At 43.4% G+C, this 21,228-nt stretch overlaps 1 protein-coding gene across 1 annotated transcript; it reads right to left on the reverse strand.

Moving 5' to 3' along the window:
- Nucleotides 1–200: 200 nt before the first annotated feature.
- Nucleotides 201–3,747, reverse strand: sertad4 (SERTA domain containing 4). Its single transcript, XM_070842653.1, has 3 exons — nt 3,594–3,747; nt 2,808–2,926; nt 201–2,124 (listed from the first exon to the last, which is right to left on the reverse strand). Exons 1-3 carry the CDS (start codon nt 3,745–3,747, stop codon nt 1,222–1,224), a joined length of 1,176 nt encoding a protein of 391 aa, XP_070698754.1. The 3' UTR covers nt 201–1,221.
- Between the last annotated feature and the right edge of the window lie 17,481 nt (nt 3,748–21,228).

Genomic DNA, 21,228 nt, shown 5'->3' on the forward strand with positions numbered 1-21,228 from the left:
CATCAATCCGACCTGGGGTCTGTGATGAAGCTGGGGGAAGGAAGCGTTTTGACAGTCAGCGGTAGGACTCAAATGATTTCACGATGCTGCACACTGACTTCAGCATGTTGTTTCGTTCTTAGATATTTTTTTTTTGGTCAGACGATGGACAGACCAGCCGAACCATAACAAGCCTTTTCTGGTTGAATCTAACTAACGTAAATGAGGGTTTTGAACACACTTAGCTTTTTCAAGGCAAATGACCTTGAAAGTTGGCTTCAAGTTTGGGCATTGTAAAGACAGGCAGCGCTAGAAAACATGCAGTTTGAAGTAAAAACACATTTTGGCTGCGGAAATTTAGTTTGCTTTAAAATTTCATGGACATTTGAAAGAATCCCTGCATTTTAACTACATGCCTGTGTCCTGTTTTCTTCCAACGCAGTCACTTGGAATGCAAGATATCTACTTAGTAACAAGAACAATTACATTAACACACAATATACATGGATCTATAAAAACACTAAGGCACTTGAAATTGTGATTTAACATTTCCAATGTGATTGTTGTCTCTTAAAATAATTTGAAGGATACACATTGTGCCGCCACAGCAGCACAGTCGCTCGCCATTGCCTGAGACAGCGTCAAAATAAGCGGGAACGCGGGATTGCGTGTAACCCGAGTGTAATAAAAAGAAACAGCTTAAAATCAAGTTTTAAAATGCTACATCATATCTTGCAAACACACACACACACACGCACGCACACACACACATATACGCACAGAAGCACACACTCCCAAATCCACAACCCTTCATTTCATAGGCTTGTTTAGGGTCCTGAAACGAGACCGTTGCACCAACGTGAAGCCCCACATGAGAGCTTTAGTTTTGTGCTGTGGGGCTTGAAAAAGAGTCTTGGAGACAGTGCAATAGCAAGCTTCACTTCACTTTGGGACTTAAGATCCCACCTTATGTGACCTTAGGCTTCATTATTGTTTTTCCAGTGCCAACAGTGGCCAAAAACTGTTTTTTATTTATTTTTTAATCTGACCATGCCAATAGCAATAGTGTTGAATGGAGTTTGACCGTGTGCCACCCCGGAGTATATTAGACCGTTAAAATAAAGCTGACTTGGCATTACCATAGTGTAGGTAGCTCACACCTTCATCTGCTATGAGGAGGAATAGTCCTCCACTGACGACAGCTGTCGCCATCCTTACATTTTCATTCTAACAGAATGTATTTTATTGTCTACGAGCCTTGCGGTGCCAAAAGCTCACCTTGTGGAGCTCCCTTTCTGCAGGAGCCGAGTCCCATTGACATGGCCTCACAACCTGCTCCTCTTCCTCTTCCTCCTCCTCTTCCTCCTCCTCCTCCTGCTCTCCCTCCTCCTCCTCTTCTCCCCTATCTGCCATGCAGCTCTCCTCTTCTGTTCTTGTGTGTGCATGACCCAGCAAGGTCCTAGTCCTACTTTTATGGCTGGACTTGTCCTTAACAACATTAGGGGAAGGCCCGGCTTGTCTTCTTTCGTCATCTTCCTCTTCCTCCTCTTCCTCCTCCTCATCTTCCCTCTCTTCTTCTTCTTCATTTTCCTCCTCCTCCTCAACATCTTCGTCCTCGTCATCATGCTCCTCTAAATCCACTGTCAGCCCTAACTTACTATGACTAGCTAGCTGAAAAAAGGAGGAGGAGTGTGGTGTGGGCGGGCAGGTTGACAGTGCTGCGTCGTACATGGAGAAGGGGAGGTGGAGGTAGTGTCCTGCAGCAGCTGCCGCTGCGTAGATGCAGCAACATGTCTGGGCGCAGTCTGGGCGTAGGTCCCCCTGTCCTCCACGGAGCATCCGGAAGCGCTTACGGAAGGGCGGTCCAGCCTGGGGCGCTAAGCAGATCCGGGCGGGTACTGCTCCGTGGAGCGCCTGGTGAGCAGAGTTGGTGCTGGGTGGCGTGACACAGGGGCCTGCTGTGAATGCTGCGCTGGGTGGGAAGCACCATTCAGTGCTCTGGAGCAGGATTTCAGCTCGCAGGCGCCGGAGGAGGTTGTTAACAAGGACAGAGCGCCGGAGGAAGGCCTCGGGGTCGTCGATGAATCGCATCTTCTCCAGTGAGAGGCGCAGCACATGGGCTCGCTCCTCAAACACTGGTGCGACCTAAAGGACATTATCCCGTTAGATATATGCGACCTGAACAAGACAGAGCTGCAGATTCAACAAGCCCAGCTAACTTTGAAGAAACCTCACTTGTGGAAAGGTGTAGAAAGGAGTGTAACTTGAGTGTCATAATTCTGTGTTTCTAAGTTCTGCCCTGTATAGTGCCACAGTGGAGCAAAAAAGTAGTGTTCATTCAACTTTCTGCTAACAATCCCACAATGGAACTTTATAAATGCAATAATAAAGTCATGCAGAGCAACAACTGAATTCTGATGTTTAAAGGTGTCTGAAATCTCAAGTTCACCACAGAGTAAGCCGAGGGTTTTAATAATAAAATATTGACAAAATAATGGTTGGGGACACAGTCTTTGGACCATCAATCCTGGAGTCATCAGTCCTGGAGAAAGATTGTTGATATTTAGCTAGTTAGCATATTTAGCTTAGTAGCATATTCAGATGGTTAGATGTGCACAGGAATCAGTGAAATAGTGTTGAGAGTCTCAGTTACTTTATTTTCCATTTACAGAGCCATGGCTGTGAACCAAGACTGCTACACTTGCTAAATTTGACAAGCGTGTATTAGATTGTAATCGATGACTCCACCCTTAAAGAGTTAGTTAACTGCTCTTGATTCAGAGTTTGCTGTGATATGAATGTAAGAATATGAGTGAGTCAATACTTACAGTCTGGCAGTATGTCCTGAAACTGAAGGGAGCCTCATCATCATCATCAACAAACTTCCTCTTAAAGTATGCAATCCTCGATACTGAAACATGATCAGGAACTCGCCTACAGGGGGGTTCTGCAGACAGAGAAAACAGCATCACCACATGATTGTTTACAAAAACATACTTAATCTACTCGATACTTAAGTTGTTAAAATATATTGTAATGTCAAGTTAAAACAGCACTAGTGCAGAAGTGAACTGTACATCAGCCTTAAATCTATATATTAATCAAAACATTGATTCAGTGTAATCAGTCTAATCAGTTAAAGTCGCCCTGGTTAATTTGAAAAGTAGCGTAAGCAGCAGAACAAGTTTCTTTGGTCACTCGTTACTGTTGGCTCTTCATACAATTAAATAAACCCTGAAAGAAAGCAAGAATGCACACAGCCACCATGTTTATCAGTCGATTGCTCTACACCACTGGCATCTGCTGCAACCTCCCTGCAGTTGTGCTGAATGCTTCACTAGAGTTAAAACTTAATGATGGGGTGCGCGCTGCCAAGAATACTAGAGGGTATGACGGCAGGGCCATGATGGACAAATACTGATAGGTGGTTTGGACTGACGGATCTATTTGCCAGGTCTCAAAACTACAGACTTAGAAGCACATGAACACTGTGGTGCAAAATTTGGTCGCCTTCTTTGGGTAAACACATCAAATAACTTTGTGGACCAGCATCTGATTAAATCAAGATTGAATAAATGAATGAATGAACAAACATCTGTGCTTGGCGTCTGTACCTTGTGTGAATTGCTCTTCAGAGCTGCATGGTGGGGCAGGGTTCGACAGGCAGGTCTTAGTGCAACGCTCCGATTCCCATATGGGCTGGTACGTGGAGAGTGGAGGGTCTCCCTCTGGGTCCAGGAAAGGATTCATGGACAAAACTAGGGTCATCTCTCTCTCCGATTCAGGTCTGGAAACAACAATGATCAATCACTGTGATTAAGAAAACAACAACGCCAGTTACAAATTAACAAAAATATTCCATCATTATAAGAGGCCACTGTCCCAGTTTGCAACCTATTGATGCATATTAGCTCACATTATCGCCATAAATCTTACAAGCTTTCTGCATATGCTTTCCTAATGATGTGGTAAATGCTAACAAGATGTTTATGTATGATGCTGGCAAATACATCGGTGCTGTGCGGAGGAGAAACCGGCTTCTTCACAAGCTGCATGACAAATCTGAGCTACAATAATGGTGAGCTCAAAATTGGCAGATGGCTGGCAACTCTGTAATATGCGTGGTACTGTAACAAGTGGGACACAGATGGAGAGTTGACACCCACTCACACCATGAATTCCCTATTGATTAGTTGGTAGAGGAGTTGGCGACATGTTTGGCACCAATTTGTTTGGTAAAATGGATCCCACACGACACTGGGACTGGGAGGCTGTGTCAACAGCATGATAACCTAGATGATAAGCAAAAGAGATGTGCACAGTGCCACTGGGTCCAGTGCACAAGGCAAACAACTGCAAAAGGTACCAACCAGGCATGACGCACTTTTGAATTAGAGCTGATGCTGATTTTTGTCAGCTTCAAAATAATACAAATAATAATATGAAACCATATCACCTTATGTTTTTAAATGAAAGTGATAGAGAAAGAAGAAACATGAGGCCAGCACATTACTTGGCAGCGAGCAGCAGTAGCCTGCCAATTGAGCTTTTTCCAGTCTGAAAACAGAGCCCCACTGTGACACACTGAGGGGCCTGAGAGCCTGAGACTGTCTGTGATTCTCTGGATGTGATGAGAGAAACTGTATCGTCCTTTTGATCACAGTGAATGGCTGTCATTTGGTTCACTGTTGATTCCTCCCCTTCATGCAGGATGCAAAGCCAGCTGTTTTGGACCTACTTGTCACCACCTTTCCTGCTCAAAGCGTCTCCTGCCCCTCCTCTTCCTCCCCACACCAACAGATAGCTTCGCCCACAACCCATCTTGACAAACTGAGGCGACACCATCTCAGCCTCACCCCTGTTGGGTAGCTGATTAAAATGTCCGCTTCAATAAGCTCCCTGCGTTGCTCGGATGAACAGTTGTATTTCTGTGTGCTGCTTTTCTAGTGTTTGCTTTTAACTGACTAATCAGATACACCTAATGCCACTGAGACGTCACCTTCAGTGCTGCTTTAACCAAACTTATCCAGCCAGCCCCACAGAGTAATGGATTACACAGAGCAGCATTCCATGTCATATCTTTTAAGGGTTCAGAGGACATGCTTTAATATTAACAGCCAACTGCAACAATGCCTGTATCACTGCGAGTGCTGCATCAATCCATCTGTCAATTTCATGCTCCGTTTCATAAACAAGACCCCCCCCCTGTGAATTGCCACTTTATCATCATGGGGGGGGGGTTTGTCCATCCTTGTCCTTGTGTAATTTCTCAAACAGAGATATAATGTTCTTTGGTAAGCGTGGATTATGAAGATACAGATACATGCAAGTTAATGGAGGACTTAAAGAATCTACAGCTAAGTTAGTGGCTCAGTGTGATGATGATAATGAGCAGGTAATGTTTACCATGATCCCGATCTTACTTAGCTAACATGTTAACATTTGATAATTAGGAATGAATGGAATTAACACAAATCCCAGATGGGACTTATGGGAAAGCCATTAATTTGGAAGGATTTTTGTCATAAAGCAAAGATACTTATTTATACTATTTTGCGCTGGTGATGGCACCACATGAAAAGTGATTACAATTCACTCTGAGGGGGGCATGAATGTTGAGATATTTCACTAAAAACCACAAATGTCAATCTAATCATCAAAGAGATCTGGTGACCATCAATGTTTATGTCAACTTTCACGACAGTTGTTGAGATATTTCAGTCTGGAGCAAAGCGGTCAATAGACCAGCATTGCCATCCTTAGGGTCCCACCGCTACTGTGGCTAAAAGATTTTTCATGATTATAGTAACACAGCCAGTTGACAGTGTTTGCAGGTGGTGGTAAGCCGGTGAAGGATCACAGTCCTACTGCCTTAATAGCAACTGCTAGTGATTGTTGGTGGGGGGCCTGTGCAGAATGGATGGGATCGGGGAAGGACATGCTTCAACCTACGACGGGTGACAAGAGGAAGCTTGGTGACACGTGACTGTTGACACTTGTGTCCACAGAGAGAAGATAAAGAACTATACAGTTAACTCCCACAATTCACCAACACATTCTAATGTCAACGCATGTGGAAAACCTAAGGGAGAGTTCAGCTGAAAGACATTAGCTTTTCTTTCCTCTGGCCGCTGAAGCCTGCAACTCCAGTTTTTGGTCATCACCCATCGTGTTACATTATGGATTATTCACATTTATAATGTGTTGTCAGAGTCAGTCCACACTTGTTTGGGCTAGATTCCACTGCGGAGGCATCCCCCACCAAGGACCACCAACTAGGACCAATTATGCCATTGTTATTGAGCACTAGTGCCATGGTTAATTAGCAGTGTTGGCCCTTCTCATTTCCCCCGAGCTGCTTTTTTACCCTTAGCTATTTTCCTCTCCATCACCTCCCCTCATCGCTGCTGTTGCTGTGTTTGCTTGGGCACAAAGAAACAAGCATGCCATCACTCCCTCTGCCCTCTGTGGGGACCTCCATCACACCATGCCCCCTCCCTCTGTTACTTTCATCCCCCGTCTCACTCTCTCTGTCTCCCTCTCTCTTTCTCGCTGACATCCTTTCAACAGCGGTCACAGTTGACAGCTCTCTGAACCTGGGGGGTGAAAAAAAAAATCAGAATACCGACCGAGCAGCTTCCCTACATGTACAGCAATACTTCTTGTTCTTCAAAGAAAAGGAGGAGGAGGAGGAGGAGGAAGGGAGACAGTGTGAACAAGTGTGTGTGTGCCTCTGTGAGAGGGGAAGGGAGAAATGGAGGGTTGAGAAATAAAAACAAGGAACGAGGAGAGAAAAATCTCCTGGGGGGGATATATCATACCCCTCTTTCTCCCCTTCTCTGTTCCTGTCTGCATCTCGCAGGAATGTGTGAGTGATTGAGAGCGAGTGTGTGTGATTGTGTTTAACAGAGTGTGTACTTGAGGGGGGGGAAAAAAGAACCTGTGAGTGTGCATTAGCGTGTGTGTGTGTGTGCACATGTAAGTGTGTGTGAGACACTGCTTCACCTCTGTTCAGTCTCCTCCAGCTTCATCCCTCTTATCTTCCCTCTCTCACAGCTTCCCTACCTCTGTCTGACTCTCTATCTCGCCTTCTTTTTCATTATACCCTTTGATGATGAGAAGTTAATTGCAGTGCCGGGGCACGAGACACATCGTGGGAGGGAGACAGGGAGTGATAGAGAATAGGGAGAGAGAATGGAGAGGGGTGGAGGGAGGGCTGAGGGATGGATGGATGGAATGAGTCAGGGAGGGAAAGATAAGTGCCTTAGGAGCCTTGTCATGAGTGGAGACAGATCGCCCGCAGGGATGATTTCTGCTGCTGTGATTGACTCACTCCCTCCAGCGCTGAGATAGACAGACGCACACACACTCAGGCATGCACAGCTTGTAGTGTCCTGAAATATTTGGGGAGGAAAGTCAACTAAGGCCATGACCTTCAACTGAGGTGCTACTAACTCTGGATTTTCATACATACGTACACTGGAGGTGTTCATTTATCTTCCTGAAAAACTACTTTTGACTCTCACAGTCTGACAACAGCTGGTGTCTTTGAAGATTTCAACTATAGATTTACATTGAAATCTGCTGTTGTTTAAGAAACACCATCTGAATCTTCAGGAACTCCATTAAAACATTTTTTTTGTATCTTTAAATCGTGTATTACAGACACACTGTGAAAATTAAATATGTCAGCATGAGCCCGTTGCTTTAGCATCATTCTGTTAGCATGCCATCAAGTGCATCCTTAAAGGACAGCTTCAGGATCTATAAAACCTGGGTCGTATTTTTAGATATATTGGGTTCAAAATGAGTGATGGGTACAGAAAGTTTTGGAATTGCCTCTCCTGGCAGCCGAGAACAAGCTATAATGGCTGTAATGTAATACTTTGGGGCAACCAAACTACATCCACTCAGAGTGCTTGTTTTTTACCACTGCCAGGCTCAGATTGTTTTTCAAAGTGTCTGACCACATTACAGAGAGGATCCCTACAGAGACAGACCTGTAGGATCACTCTAGTTTAACCAGACACAGCTGGTATATTGCTTGGTTGAAAGCCACCAGACTAAATTGACAAAACATTAAGTTTACCTCACAGAACACGGGAGTTGCTGGTTTACCGGCCGTTTGTTTGTGTTGTTGTGTGACCTTGGTAACTAACTACCAACTCCCTGTTCTGCAAGCTAAACTGTCAATGGAGTCTGGCGGCTTTGAGTAAAGCCATATCCAGCTTTTTCTGGGTAAACAACAAGGATCTTCTCCATCTCTGTAAGGATCCTTCCCACAATGTTATCAGATACTTCAAATAACCATCAGCAGTAAACAAGGACTTTTGATGGATGGAGTTTGACGTACCAATTTCAAAACTTCTTGTATCTATCAGTCATTTCAAACCCAAAAGTATGTGGAGAAGTTGGGCCCAGTAATCCTCTTTTACAAGATTTTTGTGTCAAAACAAGTTAGCTATAAAAAATGATAAATCAGCTGTAGTGAGGGCTAACATTAGCTTAATTTGCTAGCCACAACTAAGAGGTCAACCAGCAACAGTTTTCATTTCAGGCCACAAAACTGAAATGAGAAGCCAGCTTTTGTCTACGTCTGCCTATAATCAGGGACCTAATGCTTCACATACTAATGAGAATTCTTTGGTAGATCTGCCACTGTTATCTTTGTAAGCTGCACCGTGCGGTGCGAGAACTGAAAGCTTGGCAGGCATATTAACAGTAAGAAGGGGGGGGGGGGGGGGGGGTTTAGAGAGCAATTACTGATCTCCTTTTTTTTTCTTCAAAAAAACAATGAGTGATTTTTTTTTTCTAATATGACAAAACTGGATTTCATGTATTTTTGTCACTGGTACACGGTATAACAAGCCGTAGTGTTACTGTAAAACGCATAGCCCGACCCATACAGGATTTATGAGGCTGATACTGATATTTGTGAGCTTAAAAAAAATCTTTACCAATAATACCTTTTTCAACATAAACACATAAAAAAAAAATCTTAATAACAATCTCTTAGACTTTAGCTGTAGTAAAAAGTGTGATCCACAGCTCAAAGGTAAAATGAATCTGGCTACATCCTTTCTTCTGTGCTGTACTGTTGTACTTTGTATGGTTTTCAGGTTTTCCAGATTGACCAAGCAAAGCCATTTTAATTTTTATGCACACACTGTACATCCCCCCGCTGCATGACTTACGTGTAAGCACTGTATCCTCGTCAGCACCTACTTGTTTTCACATTTTGTAGCCTCAATTGCTTCAAAATATGCGTGGCAGACATTTATGTTATTAAGGTGGCTGAAATTGTGCCCCTTCGCTCTGCAAACTACCGCCTGTGTCAAAAATCAATCTGAAAAATACGCAGCCTGACAGTAAACTGTGTAAAAATATACAGGGGAGCTTTTAGCTTATCTGCTCGTTATCTTCAGTCTGTCAGTTGTGGCTTTGTAGGAGTTCCACTTACTTGCCTTCAGCCTTCGTTTAATAAAAAACATTCATAGCCAAAGACATTTAAACCAAAAGTGGGGGAAGGGTTCATTTGTTCAATGATTCTGGAGGAGTATGAAACATACCTCTAATAAACTTTGTGCTCTCTCTTTTCTCTGCAGCCTCAAAAATGCTAATCGATCCAGCATGTGTTTGACAGAGTGCATGCTGTACACAGTGTGTGTGTGTGTGTGTGTGTGTGTGTGTGTGCCTCTCAAGTGTTTACTCCCTGTTCTTTTGGCCAGTTTTTACTAAGTGTTTCCGAGCCTTAGGGGAACAGATAGCAGTGAAAAGAGTTCATGTCTGTGGTTTTCACATCAAAATAGATCCCAGACTGCCTCAGAGGGCCTTCACAGCACACACAAGCATGCAATGTGTGTCGTGACTTGACAACTGCACAGAATCAAGCAGATAAATTGTGGAACAGGGAATTCTGCAGAGGACATGAGCGTGTTGGTAGGATTTCGTTCTGCCATATTCCATTACCACAAATAGCATGAGTACACGCCCAGTGTATGAGGAACACAAGTAAAATATAGACTAACAAGGTGCATACGGACACTGGATGCATTTATGTTTGCAAAAACACTGCTGTTGAAGCAACACAGCTATAGAAAACTCTATCAGCTAAACCGTGACAATTAATCACAATTATGTGTCTCTGGGCTAAATCATCTGATGACTCTTGTATGTCGCTGCAAAATTAGCAGCAGCTTGGAAGAATAAGTACTCATCATCTGGTTCAAACCAGCACATTTTCAAATGTCTGGACTGTAGTTTCCTCACCAATGCTGTGCCAATCCATTCTTTTCCATTTTGCTCATTTTCCCAAAGATTAACAATGCAGCAATTCACTGTGATTCACCGTGTATAAAGGAAGCGGTTGAACACTTGACAAACTGTTCAGTGTGTCAAATTAGATGATTCTCTACAGTGATCTGTAGCAGATGATGGTCTGCAGTAAGATTAACTGCAATTAATGTTTGATCAAGTGTCACCCCAAATAAAATACATGTTCTATCCAACAGACCCAATAGAAATAACAGCTCTGGATTTCAGCGTCCAACTCACTTAACAGAGGAACCGTGGACACTAATGTGAAGCATCTTTGTAGTGAATCAGATCAGCTCATGTGAACTTCTGAAGGGGCTCTTCTGAAGGGGCTCTCTAATCCTATAGGAGTCTTACCATGTGCATTAACTTCGATTTGATGACAAAGTGAAGACACTTACATGGTTTTAATGCAAAACTGCAGGGTAGAATATGCTGAAGCATGTGTCATATCGCCTTACAGCTCATTTCAGTGGTGCGACTGTTTGCATGAATTGGCCAAAGGAGAGTGCACAAACGTCAACTGAAATGTATTCCATATGTACAAAGGAATGGGAGGGGTGCTGGCAGTAACCATGTGCACAGGAACGAAATGAGAAAAATCCTTTTTCTAAGTCACTCTTGACAATGTCAGCTCTTTTCAGTGTCAGCCCTTGTGTATGTCAGTCCTTATCCCTATACAGATACAGGCAGGTAGGGGTGTGTGTGTGTGCGTGTGTGTGTGTGTGTGTGTGTGTGTACAGTGACAGTTTGTGTGGTGGACCAAATCTAAGCAATCCATCTCCACAGTGAGAGGATAAGTGGGCGTAGCCCTGAAAGAGCTGCCTGTGGTTGCCTTGACAGGAGCCTCAACAGCAAGCTTCCTGAGAGCTCTGTGATCTCACGGCAGGCACTTTGAAAGCTCACTGGAAGAGGGGAAACTTGAGTACTGGCACTGCCTTCCCTGCTCCCCTGCATCTCTTCTTTAGTTTGATGCCTGCTGCCTCTGCTTGCACAGAGACGGAGTGGTGATGTGATTTGACAGAGACGGAGCCACTGAAACCTGTCACATGTGGAGTACCTGTTGTATTTGTACAGTACTACGTGGTCACCCTGTAAACCCCTCTTACTCTCTTGCATTACATGCACCCTCACTGGCTGAATCAGAAAGTAAAACTTTAGCGTAACTGCACAAGATTCCATTGAGAGTCCAATAAAATATGACACAAAGAATTAGGGCTATATAAAACTTGCAAAGCCTTTTTGTGGTGGTCTTAAAATCTTTTAGTGGTGGACTGCACCTTAAGTAAAGCCTTAATGCCTTAGAGTCAGCAAAAATTAGTATCTCACCAACCCCCCCCCCCCCCCAAGCATGCACGCAAGTCTATATGTAAATAATACTACAATTGCTCTATGTTATTATCATGGTTCAAAAGGCCCAGTAAAGGCATTTGAAAGACCAAATATCAAGGTGGTTTAGTTGGAACAAAAAGCCTGTAATCCATATCATATTATCCTAAACACATTAATCTAAACACAGTCCAGCTATTCAGTGAAAACTGCACATAAATACCGACCAGAAAACAGGCTAATGACAGAGTGGATGACAGAACATCATCTGATGTTGATCATCATACTGAAACTGCGATACAGCCCACGACATCCCATCAATATGTCGGCTGGCGTGGAGGCGGAGAGAGTGTGCAAGTGCTGGCATAAGAGGGTGAAGCAAAAAGCAAGAGAGAACAGATAGAGACTAGATAATAGGTGTCATGACATCAAGTTCTCCTTCAGAGTAGCAACAACGCGGCACTGTACGCCATGAATCAAAACTGAGACACTCAAATAGCAAGCAATTAGCCCCCTGCTAGTAGAGTGGACCACAGTCACACAGAAACACCAAGAGCAGCCACGCTGGAAATTAGACAGAAAAGCCTACAGATGCATTGCAGAGGCATGTTCAAAAGATCCATCAGTGCACAAACACAAAATCTATGGTGTTTTGGGCTTAGCCTCTTTAAACCACCTGGAGCCATGACTACAAGTAGGTCTCTGCTTTACATATTCATGTGGAGCATTACATCCTTACACACAGTAGGACTTAGAGACACTAAAAATATACAGTGTCTGTTTTGTGTGCCTTAAGTGAGACTGTAAACCTTCATTTATTATTAAACAGCCCGGGTCCCAAAGCTGCGTCAGTGTGAGAAGAAAGGGACTAAACCAGGGCCGTATGCAGGGTTTTAGCAATACCAAAGTCCAAAACTGAGACTGAAAACACATTTAGAATTTTGATTTCCCTGAACTAAATATGTGCAGTGTAGGACGTTTGGAGCAGAAAAACTGGATAACAGTAGCTCTAAAAATCAGTGGGCAGCAGCATAAAGAATCTGTCAAGCAGTTATCAAGAGAATCAGGTTAAATGTTGAGACTTGATCACGAAACATTTGAAAACGACAGCACTGCTCTGCTCGTCTGCTCCGTCTCTCTCCCCTCCGTCTCCCTGCGTTCCATCCCCTGCTCCGTTTCTTTCATGTCTCTCTGCCTTCAACATTACATCTTTCTGTTGATTTCTCTGTGCATCCTCTCCTCCTTCTACTCTCTGTAATCACTCTGTAATCTCTCCTGCCAAAGTGTATTAAGAATCATTTTGTCAAATGATACACACCTTTATTTCATCTTTCGGGTTTCAGTTTGCATCATTTTGGATTTGCGCTCCAGAAGGATGTCTCAGACTGTACATAGAGATAATACAGATGCAGACACAGATACAGTCCGTCTCTGTGGTAATGACAGAGATCAGGTGAGCTTCAGTGTTTGTGCTGAACAGCACAGGGACATGATGCTGATCCTGTCCTGGGCCCAGAGGCCACTACCTGCTCTTCCTCTCTCATCTCCATCACCTTCTCTCTTCTCTCTTCCTCTCAGTCTCCTCATCTTGTCCTTCATCTCATTTGATTCCCAAAACTGAGCTTTGACTGACGCACTCTTTTCATTTTCACCTATCTCAGCGAACAAAGTAAACACAGGCTCAGCTGATATTTATATGGAAATGTTACCGTCGTCTGCTCCTGCAGAGGTGCTGATGGTCAGACGATGACTGAGGATGAATGGCGTTGGCGTTACCAGAAGTCTAGTTAGCTGTATCGCACTATGCTTTGGCTACTTACAGCCCTGTTTGGGCAGGAAGTGGATGAGTCAGTCCCAGATGGGGCTTCGGCCACAGACAGGTGATAAGAACTTATTCTTATATCTTATTTTTATATTCAAGTAATTTATTTAGGTTTTGTTTTTGCCATATCATTAAGCTTCATAATCACATAAAGGCATGTTTTAAGATCTGATTGGTCTAACTGATTAATTGGCGCCAATTGGGCGTATTGTTATCAGGAGAATTAGGCTCCGATAATAGCTGATGGCTGTGCAGCCTCCATCGGTCCATAGTTTGTAGTGTTATGCTCCAAAAACATTGTCCTCCTCTCTGTAAATACAGCGTGCATCAAATCAGAACAATTATTGTGAAGAATAAACACAAATGCATGGTAATATTTCTGGCTTTACAGCTTTAATGTCCAAGGTAGACTTTTCAAGGGCACGTTGGACAAAAACAAACTCCCCTGCCCCTCCACTCTTATTCTTTGTTATTCTGGTATTTTCTTTCTTTCTTTCGTACGGTAGCGTCTTAGATTGTGTTTGTGCCAGCTTGCAGCCTGTCAGGAGCCATCAGAGCAGCTTGCAGTTGGTGGAGGGCCGTCTTGGCCACGGTGGCGTGACTAAGCTGGGTTCGGGGCCCTCGGGGTTTCGCCCAGCGCTCATCTTGCTGAGTGGTGACACATGTGTTGTGACAGGGCAGCTGTACGGGGCTGCATTATGGACTATCTGGGGACGGCTTGTTGTGGCTGTGAGGGTTAACAGGCCAGGAGGTCTGTGGGTACATCACTGCCACGCTCCCAGAGGTGGATGCAGCACAAATAATGCAGACAAGGACGTCCGTGTGTGTTTATTAGAAAAACACTTGTCACATTCCAGTATAACGCTGATCTCTTTATGCTCCTCAGTTGTTTAAAGGGATTTTCAAGCTATGATTTTAATGTTCAAGAATGACAATGAAGGTCATAAGGGTCTGAAATCCACAAATGTGTAACGACTTATGATAAGTGACAAACTATTTTTGCTGTCTGACATGTGAGGCATTTTCAACCAGTGTTTATACGAGCGGCATTGATTCTGTCTCCTCTGAATAAACAAATGTTCCTATGCAGGTTTTTGTGGTGATAGTGGAGTCATAAAGGCTTAGCTATAAATAAATATCATGTCACACCTTCCTCTGTCTTTGCACCTGGGTGGAAACAAATGTGTGTTCTCCTTTGCGCTCGAGTTGTCCACCTCAGTTGTGCGTGTGTCTTTCTGGAGCACAAAGGCGTATTCATGATGGGGAAGCAGTGCCTGAGGGGAAAAAAAGAAGTCTGGGGCTACACCCTGCGGTCCTCTCTCACACACACACACACACACACACACACACACACACACACACACACACACTGAAGCAGCTCAACTTGTCTTGGCTGAGACATTTTGCACAAAACAGAGCAGCGAGAGAGAGGGACAAAGGGAATGAGATGTGAAGCCAGCTTATTTCTTGCCAACTATCACCGCCGCCGACATGCCATTTAGTCATTCAGATGCAATCTCAACTTTTCACTGTAATATATATCATCTGCTACACCTGCTTTTACTGCCTTTTGGCAAATTAAAAGCCATTACAGGTTTATGTATGAACAGCACACTCCAAGTGCTGTTGATTTTATGCCTGTCTGCTAAAAGGTGGCCTTTAAAAACCAATCGCATCTCCTTCAGCGTACACTGCACGTATGCTAAGAGCCATGTTTTGAAATGCTGCTCCAGATGTGAGGCTCTGCGCCCCACTGAGAGAGATGAGTGGTTAGGGGGGCTGCAGGCTACCTACAGGTTCACATCCTTAATGAGCAGAAGAGTCTGCTGAGAGCGAGATATGATTGATAGCGCCACGGTAGAACTGGAAGAGGGGAATCGCAGCGAGGGCTTTTGATAAAGACGGAGCGATGGAGGGCTTTGGCAGGCGGCAAAGAGAGGGAATCTGGCATCAGACTTGCCCAAGCTGGATGCCAGGATCTCGTCCACCGTGCTGCAAAGCAAGAGTGCCTCCTCTTGTTCCAGCCCCTCTTCTCTGGTCTGTGAGCTGGATGTTTCTCCCTGTTGCGTGCCTCACTATGTTCCACATAACACACTTTTCCCTCCAAGGGGAACAAATAGCAAAGGTGGAATTCCTGGCAAGTGACTCCGGATGTTGTTGGCAGTGAGTGGAGGTGAAGCGCATCCAACCCTGTTACCAACTCACTGCGCTGGAAGCCTGTCTTTCTCCAAAACCGCAGATAAAGACAGGAAGAGACAGTGTATATTTATGGCTGTTACTCCATAACACTCACTACGATTGAGTTTTTTTTTTTTCTAATCCTCTCTGGGGCTAACAGGGTGTTAATGGTCCACTCTGAGCGAGTCGATGCCTGTGACACTAAGTCTGAGACAGCACAGAAACGACATCAAGGAGAGAATTACAAGAGAAGCTCAGAATTCAGCTAAATCGTCTAAACCCGCTTCCTTTCAGCAGGCAGCAGTTAATACAGGCAACCGCCACTTCAGGATTTGCAGCCAAGAGCAGTCCCTACGAAATAATGAAGTGAGGCTGGATGGATGCCAGGAGGGAGGCTGGTTATGTCAGCCTGCATAATGTGTTAGACCAGGGTCTCTGTCATGTCATACTAGTGAGCTATTGACTGCCCTGATTCTCATTAATCCTGCAGCATCAGATCCAATCATTCTGCTACAGCTTTATCCAATCATCCCCTCAGCCCACAGAGCACTAAGTCAATTAACCACTTTGCCTTGACTGAATCGACAGAAATACCTTAAAGAAATGTATAATTTCAGGGTAGTTGAGCCATGTTTTAGACTTGTTATGTCTTTGCTTTGCGTGGTTGAATTTTTAAAATTGAACACAGCTACTCTGAAAATGATTTTTATGCTTTTTTTTTTTTTTTTTTTGAATAACTTCAACTTAATAATAACAAGTTATTGTTCACCTTTACCTCCGTGTAGCATCACTCCAGTACATGTCCTATGTATTTCCTATGCAGCACGGGCTCAACAAGGTATGCGCACTTACGGTTCCGTTAATAAGACAAAGACACTCACTTAGGAACAACTTCCACACTTTGACTCTTCATCACCGGAGCCTGCTGCGGAGCCTTTAGTTACCCGGGAGGCTGTTAGCTCACCTGTCTTGAATTGTTTTGACCTCGTCCTCGGCTCCACACTTGCTTTGTGGTAACGACTGAAATCCAAGGTGCGTTGATGAAAAATGAAAAAGTCCTGCTGAATAAACCTCCGCTGGCGGCGCGTCGCTCTAAATTTAGCCCGAAAGCAGACAGACGAACCACACGGGCGCTTTAAACGCCACTTATGTAATTACTAGTTAATTAGCTACTTGTCTAAATACTAATCATTAAGCGCGCGCGTTTCTCTCACATCCCCGCGCGCCCTCCCCGGTGGCTCACGGGCAGCTGCTGCTGTGTTGTCCTTCTGCTCGGTGCTGCTAACAGCACGCAGGCGGCTCCGGCTGGTTCCGGTAGTCCATTCAGGGAGGTTCGCCGTGCAGAGGGTCCGGAGCTGCTCACGTCGTTCCGGCTGCTTGACACTTGACATGAAATGTGCGGCGGAGAAAACAACAGCAGCGTCGCAGCTCCATCCCCTCCAGCCAACTACTGCTGAGGGCTTCAGGAGCCGCTCGGAGTTTTGGCCACTGTGTCTCTCTGCTGGTCCATCTGGTTGTTGGGGAAGAGGTGGCTGTAGCAGCTTCTGATTGATGCTCCTGCGGGGTTTGTGTGGATAAATAGTGCGTTCATGATTTATGTGTTGGAGCTACATGTCACATCTTCATATCGCTTCACTGGTCTAATCAACAATCTAAAATTATTTGATATTTGATTGATATGAGACCAAGTTAAGCTGCAAATCTTCACATTCATAAAGCATTTTCTGTTCAACAATGAATAAATAGAGAATCAGTGAAAACAAAGGCTGCAGCCAAGACCATTTAGAATGATCACTTTAAATAATTTGCCAAATCATTTCTTGATTGTAAAATAAATAAATAAATAAATAAATGTCTTGTTTGTCACCAATCTTATGGCATACATACTACATCAATCATTAATTAGCTTCGTGTTTAGTCGCTTTAGCCTCCTTAGTGTCAAATTAATACCACTTTGTTTGGGTCTGTGCACTGAATTCTAAGTAATGATATTTCCGACTGCACGCGAAGGCACCCCAACACTTTTTTTTTAGACGGGTTGTGTGTTGGAGATCTGCTCTGCAGGGATGTGACCGACAAAGAGAGGGGAGGGAGCAAGCCCCTCTCATCTGTCATGCATTTCCCCTTTGATTCAGCAGCAGCCACTGAATCTTATTTTCCAGCATTTCTCCCCCCTGAGCGCTTTGTTCTGTGTTCAGCTGAAGAATGTGCTGCAGAACACACTTAATTGTAACCTTCAATCTCTGATCTTGTTTTCTCTCTCTTTACCCTCCCCCCCCCCCCTTCTCCCTAGTAGCTTAAAGTACCAGTGAAAGATCACACAAAGCAGGGGCGTCAATTCAGTTAGACCTACATCACAGCAAAGTCCCTGCAGAGTGGAACAAAAACGTATGGCTTGAAAGTTATTACCTGTCTGTGCGATAAGCTGCAGCTCACAAAATGATCAGCAGAGAGGAAACGCTGCTCAACAACATTTTCACATTTGGACCCAAATAAGGAGGTGTAATGGATGTGATGAAGATCCACCTGATGACACCTTCTGTACATCTCTGTACATTTCCCATTTCACGTCCTACTGGGGAACTTTGGGAGGCCGTTTTCATTATTATCCCACAATTCTGCAACATGATATTCTTTAAAACATATTTGTTGGCCTCAAGTATATCTTTACTTTCAACGGCTCAGTAGCTACTTCGGCCCGCAGGGCAAAAAATAATTTGTTTTCAAATGAGCTACAACTGTACGAGTCAGCCACTCCCCATAAGAGCTGCAGGCTGTCTGCTTTCAAAGCCAAACTCACATGAAGACATATGAATTCTCATGCTGTAGCTTAGAATTTATCAAAGAAAAGAAAAAATTCTAAGTTTATGTAATTATTGAGGATCACATTTGCCACAAAAGGCGTAAAATGCACTATTTGCTCCACCTGTTGGTTGTTTCGTGGCGATGCGGCGTCTCTGTTTCAGAGCAGAGCTGCATATCGAAGCCAAAACGCTCGCAGTATGAAAGGGTTCAATACTGTCAATGAGTACAATGTAGATATTTGTTCATATCAACGACAGAGTAGGGCCTGTAGGGCATGTTAACACACACACACACACACACACACACACTGATGTGATGGGATTAGGTAGAAAAAACTGCTCCAACACATGCAGGTTTTTTCTTTTTGCTCTCTTTTAGACAATAATATCATCACATATAAATTCTCTCTATCATAAATCAATTTGTAAGACATTTTACAAATCAAACTCAGCCTGAAGTACTGAAGAGAAGTACATTTACAAGTACATTAAGACACTGTGACACAAGGTTGCTGAGTGAAAAACAGTAAGGCATCAATGCCGCCTGTGGCATAGGTCGTTTCCAAACTAAAAGACTACAACAACAAAAAATAATCACAGATTAAACCCAGCATTAAAAACCAGAAGATTTTTCCAAATGTGTCAAGAAATTGAAAGCAAAAGAAACAATACTGCAAAGCATAAGGATACTGTTTTAAAAACCCTAATTAGTGGAACACATCTTGTGAAAGATAAGCCAAACAAAGAGCTAGAGGAGACCGCTCTGTGTTGATCTGTATGGAAGCAAAGAGAGGCCATCATGGTTTGAATTTTAAAAGCTGCTGAATACGTGATTGTGAAAATGAACAACTACTGAATACTTAATGTTGGCCTTTAAGTAACATTTACTGTAGCTGAAATGTAGCATTTTACTTTGAAAACCATCTCAGTTCCTGTAGTTTGAATTCTGTTCAAATGTTTGTTTGTTTTAGCAACTTAATTTTTTTGACTATATAAATTTTAGATGTGAACAATAACCCGATGAATTCCAGACACCTGAGAGAAGTTTGTCTTTAATATTGGACACATTTTTTCCAACTGAAGCAAACTGAGATGGAAAATTGTTGTTGTTTCTGAAATAAAACAATTTGAAATAATTTTATCCGAAAATGTAAAGAGGAGGATTTCAACAACATACATTTAATTAGATGGTTTTCAAAATAAAACATTTTAAAGCTATAAATTCAACTAAAGCAGTGACAATTTCACATCTAGTTGTTCAGGTTTAACGGCAGGACCTGATCTTAAATTCCAAAAAACGAGTCGCACATTAAACACGCTAATATCAGGATGTGTGGGGCTCTAAGAAAAGTCTAAATTTAAAAAGAGTCTATATTTTGAATCAATTATCAGCTGCTGGTTGTTTCTACCATAATTAATTTCTACAAAGTGCTGTCGATGTTTATCATCCCACATGCACAAAGACCAGCTTCCTCACTCTTAACACAGTCTTGACTGACGGAGCATCGGACATCCACTGATACAAGATCGCACTTAGAAGCTATTTATATTCCTGCACACACGATCGCTCCACTTTTTCTACAGATTAATTCATTTACTGATCCAGCTTTATAAAATAAAAGCTGGATTTTTTACTTTCAGAGGTCAATTGTGGATTCAAATTACATGATGCATCTGTACGTGTGTAGAAGTGAGCTGCTGCCGAGCCATCGTTCACATGGCGTGTTCCACTGTTGTGCTGTAAAGGCTGTGCTTCTGTTTCACACTGTTAAAAAGCATCAAAGCTGAAAAGTCCTGACAGATTGTTTTGAGATGAGCTCTGCAGGTCTCCTTCACATCGCTTTCTGGTTTTTAGAGAAGGGGATCTAAAGAGGACCAGAGCTATGAGACAAACCCAAGTTACTTTCTCCTCTGAAACACAGAGTGAAATAACAGAACAAACAATAGGAACAATCCAGAGCAGTATTGCTCTCAAGATGGGTTAATATTTGATTCACTATTTCACTGTCTAGACACCAATTCTTCCCCGTTATTGATACAAAAATAGATAAGAAAACATTTACTGTTTATAAAGTATATGGCAGACAATCAAGAAGTGTGTTAATTTGTTCTAAATACCAGTAATTAAAGTCAGAAATTGTCACACCCAACAAGAAAATGCAAATGCAACTACCTATATCACATCCCCCCCAACGCCCCCTTTACTGTACCTTTCCAGTCAACACTCACACACACACACACACACACACACACACACATACACCCACTTGGTAAACACTGCACAAAGCTAGCTTTCGCCACAACCACAGGCACAGTAAAGAGTAAATGTATTTTCTGTTGTCTGTAAATGACACAAAGTGAGAAAGTGGCCACAGCTAAAAATACGACCCGTTCCACATTCTGCAGGTTTGTCGATTCACACTGTGGCGAGTTTGAACTCCCTCCATTGAGGCTGAGGGGTGCTGCACTGTGGGTGCTTATATGGATGCTGGTCTGTGTGCTCTGAGGGGGGGGGGGGGTGTCTGTGTCTGTGTCTGTGTCTGTGTCTGTATCTGTTTTTGTACTGGGTCCACTGAAAGAAATGTATGTACTGACTAAGGCAAGGGATCATCTGTGCGTGCAGCCGCAGCACTTGTTAGCACCAGAGCAGGTAAAAGAGTAACAGGTACATTTTCTTTCTCACCTGTTAGCTTCACTGCTGTGATGTCTTACCAAGTTATTTTTATTCACCCATAGAAAAAAGAGTCTTAAATTTCTTTGAATATGCCTTTGACATTCTGTGTGACTTTCGAAGAGTGGATG

This window comes from Pempheris klunzingeri, chromosome 13 (genome assembly GCF_042242105.1).
Source record: "Pempheris klunzingeri isolate RE-2024b chromosome 13, fPemKlu1.hap1, whole genome shotgun sequence".
NCBI classification, from domain to species: Eukaryota; Metazoa; Chordata; class Actinopteri; order Acropomatiformes; family Pempheridae; genus Pempheris; species Pempheris klunzingeri.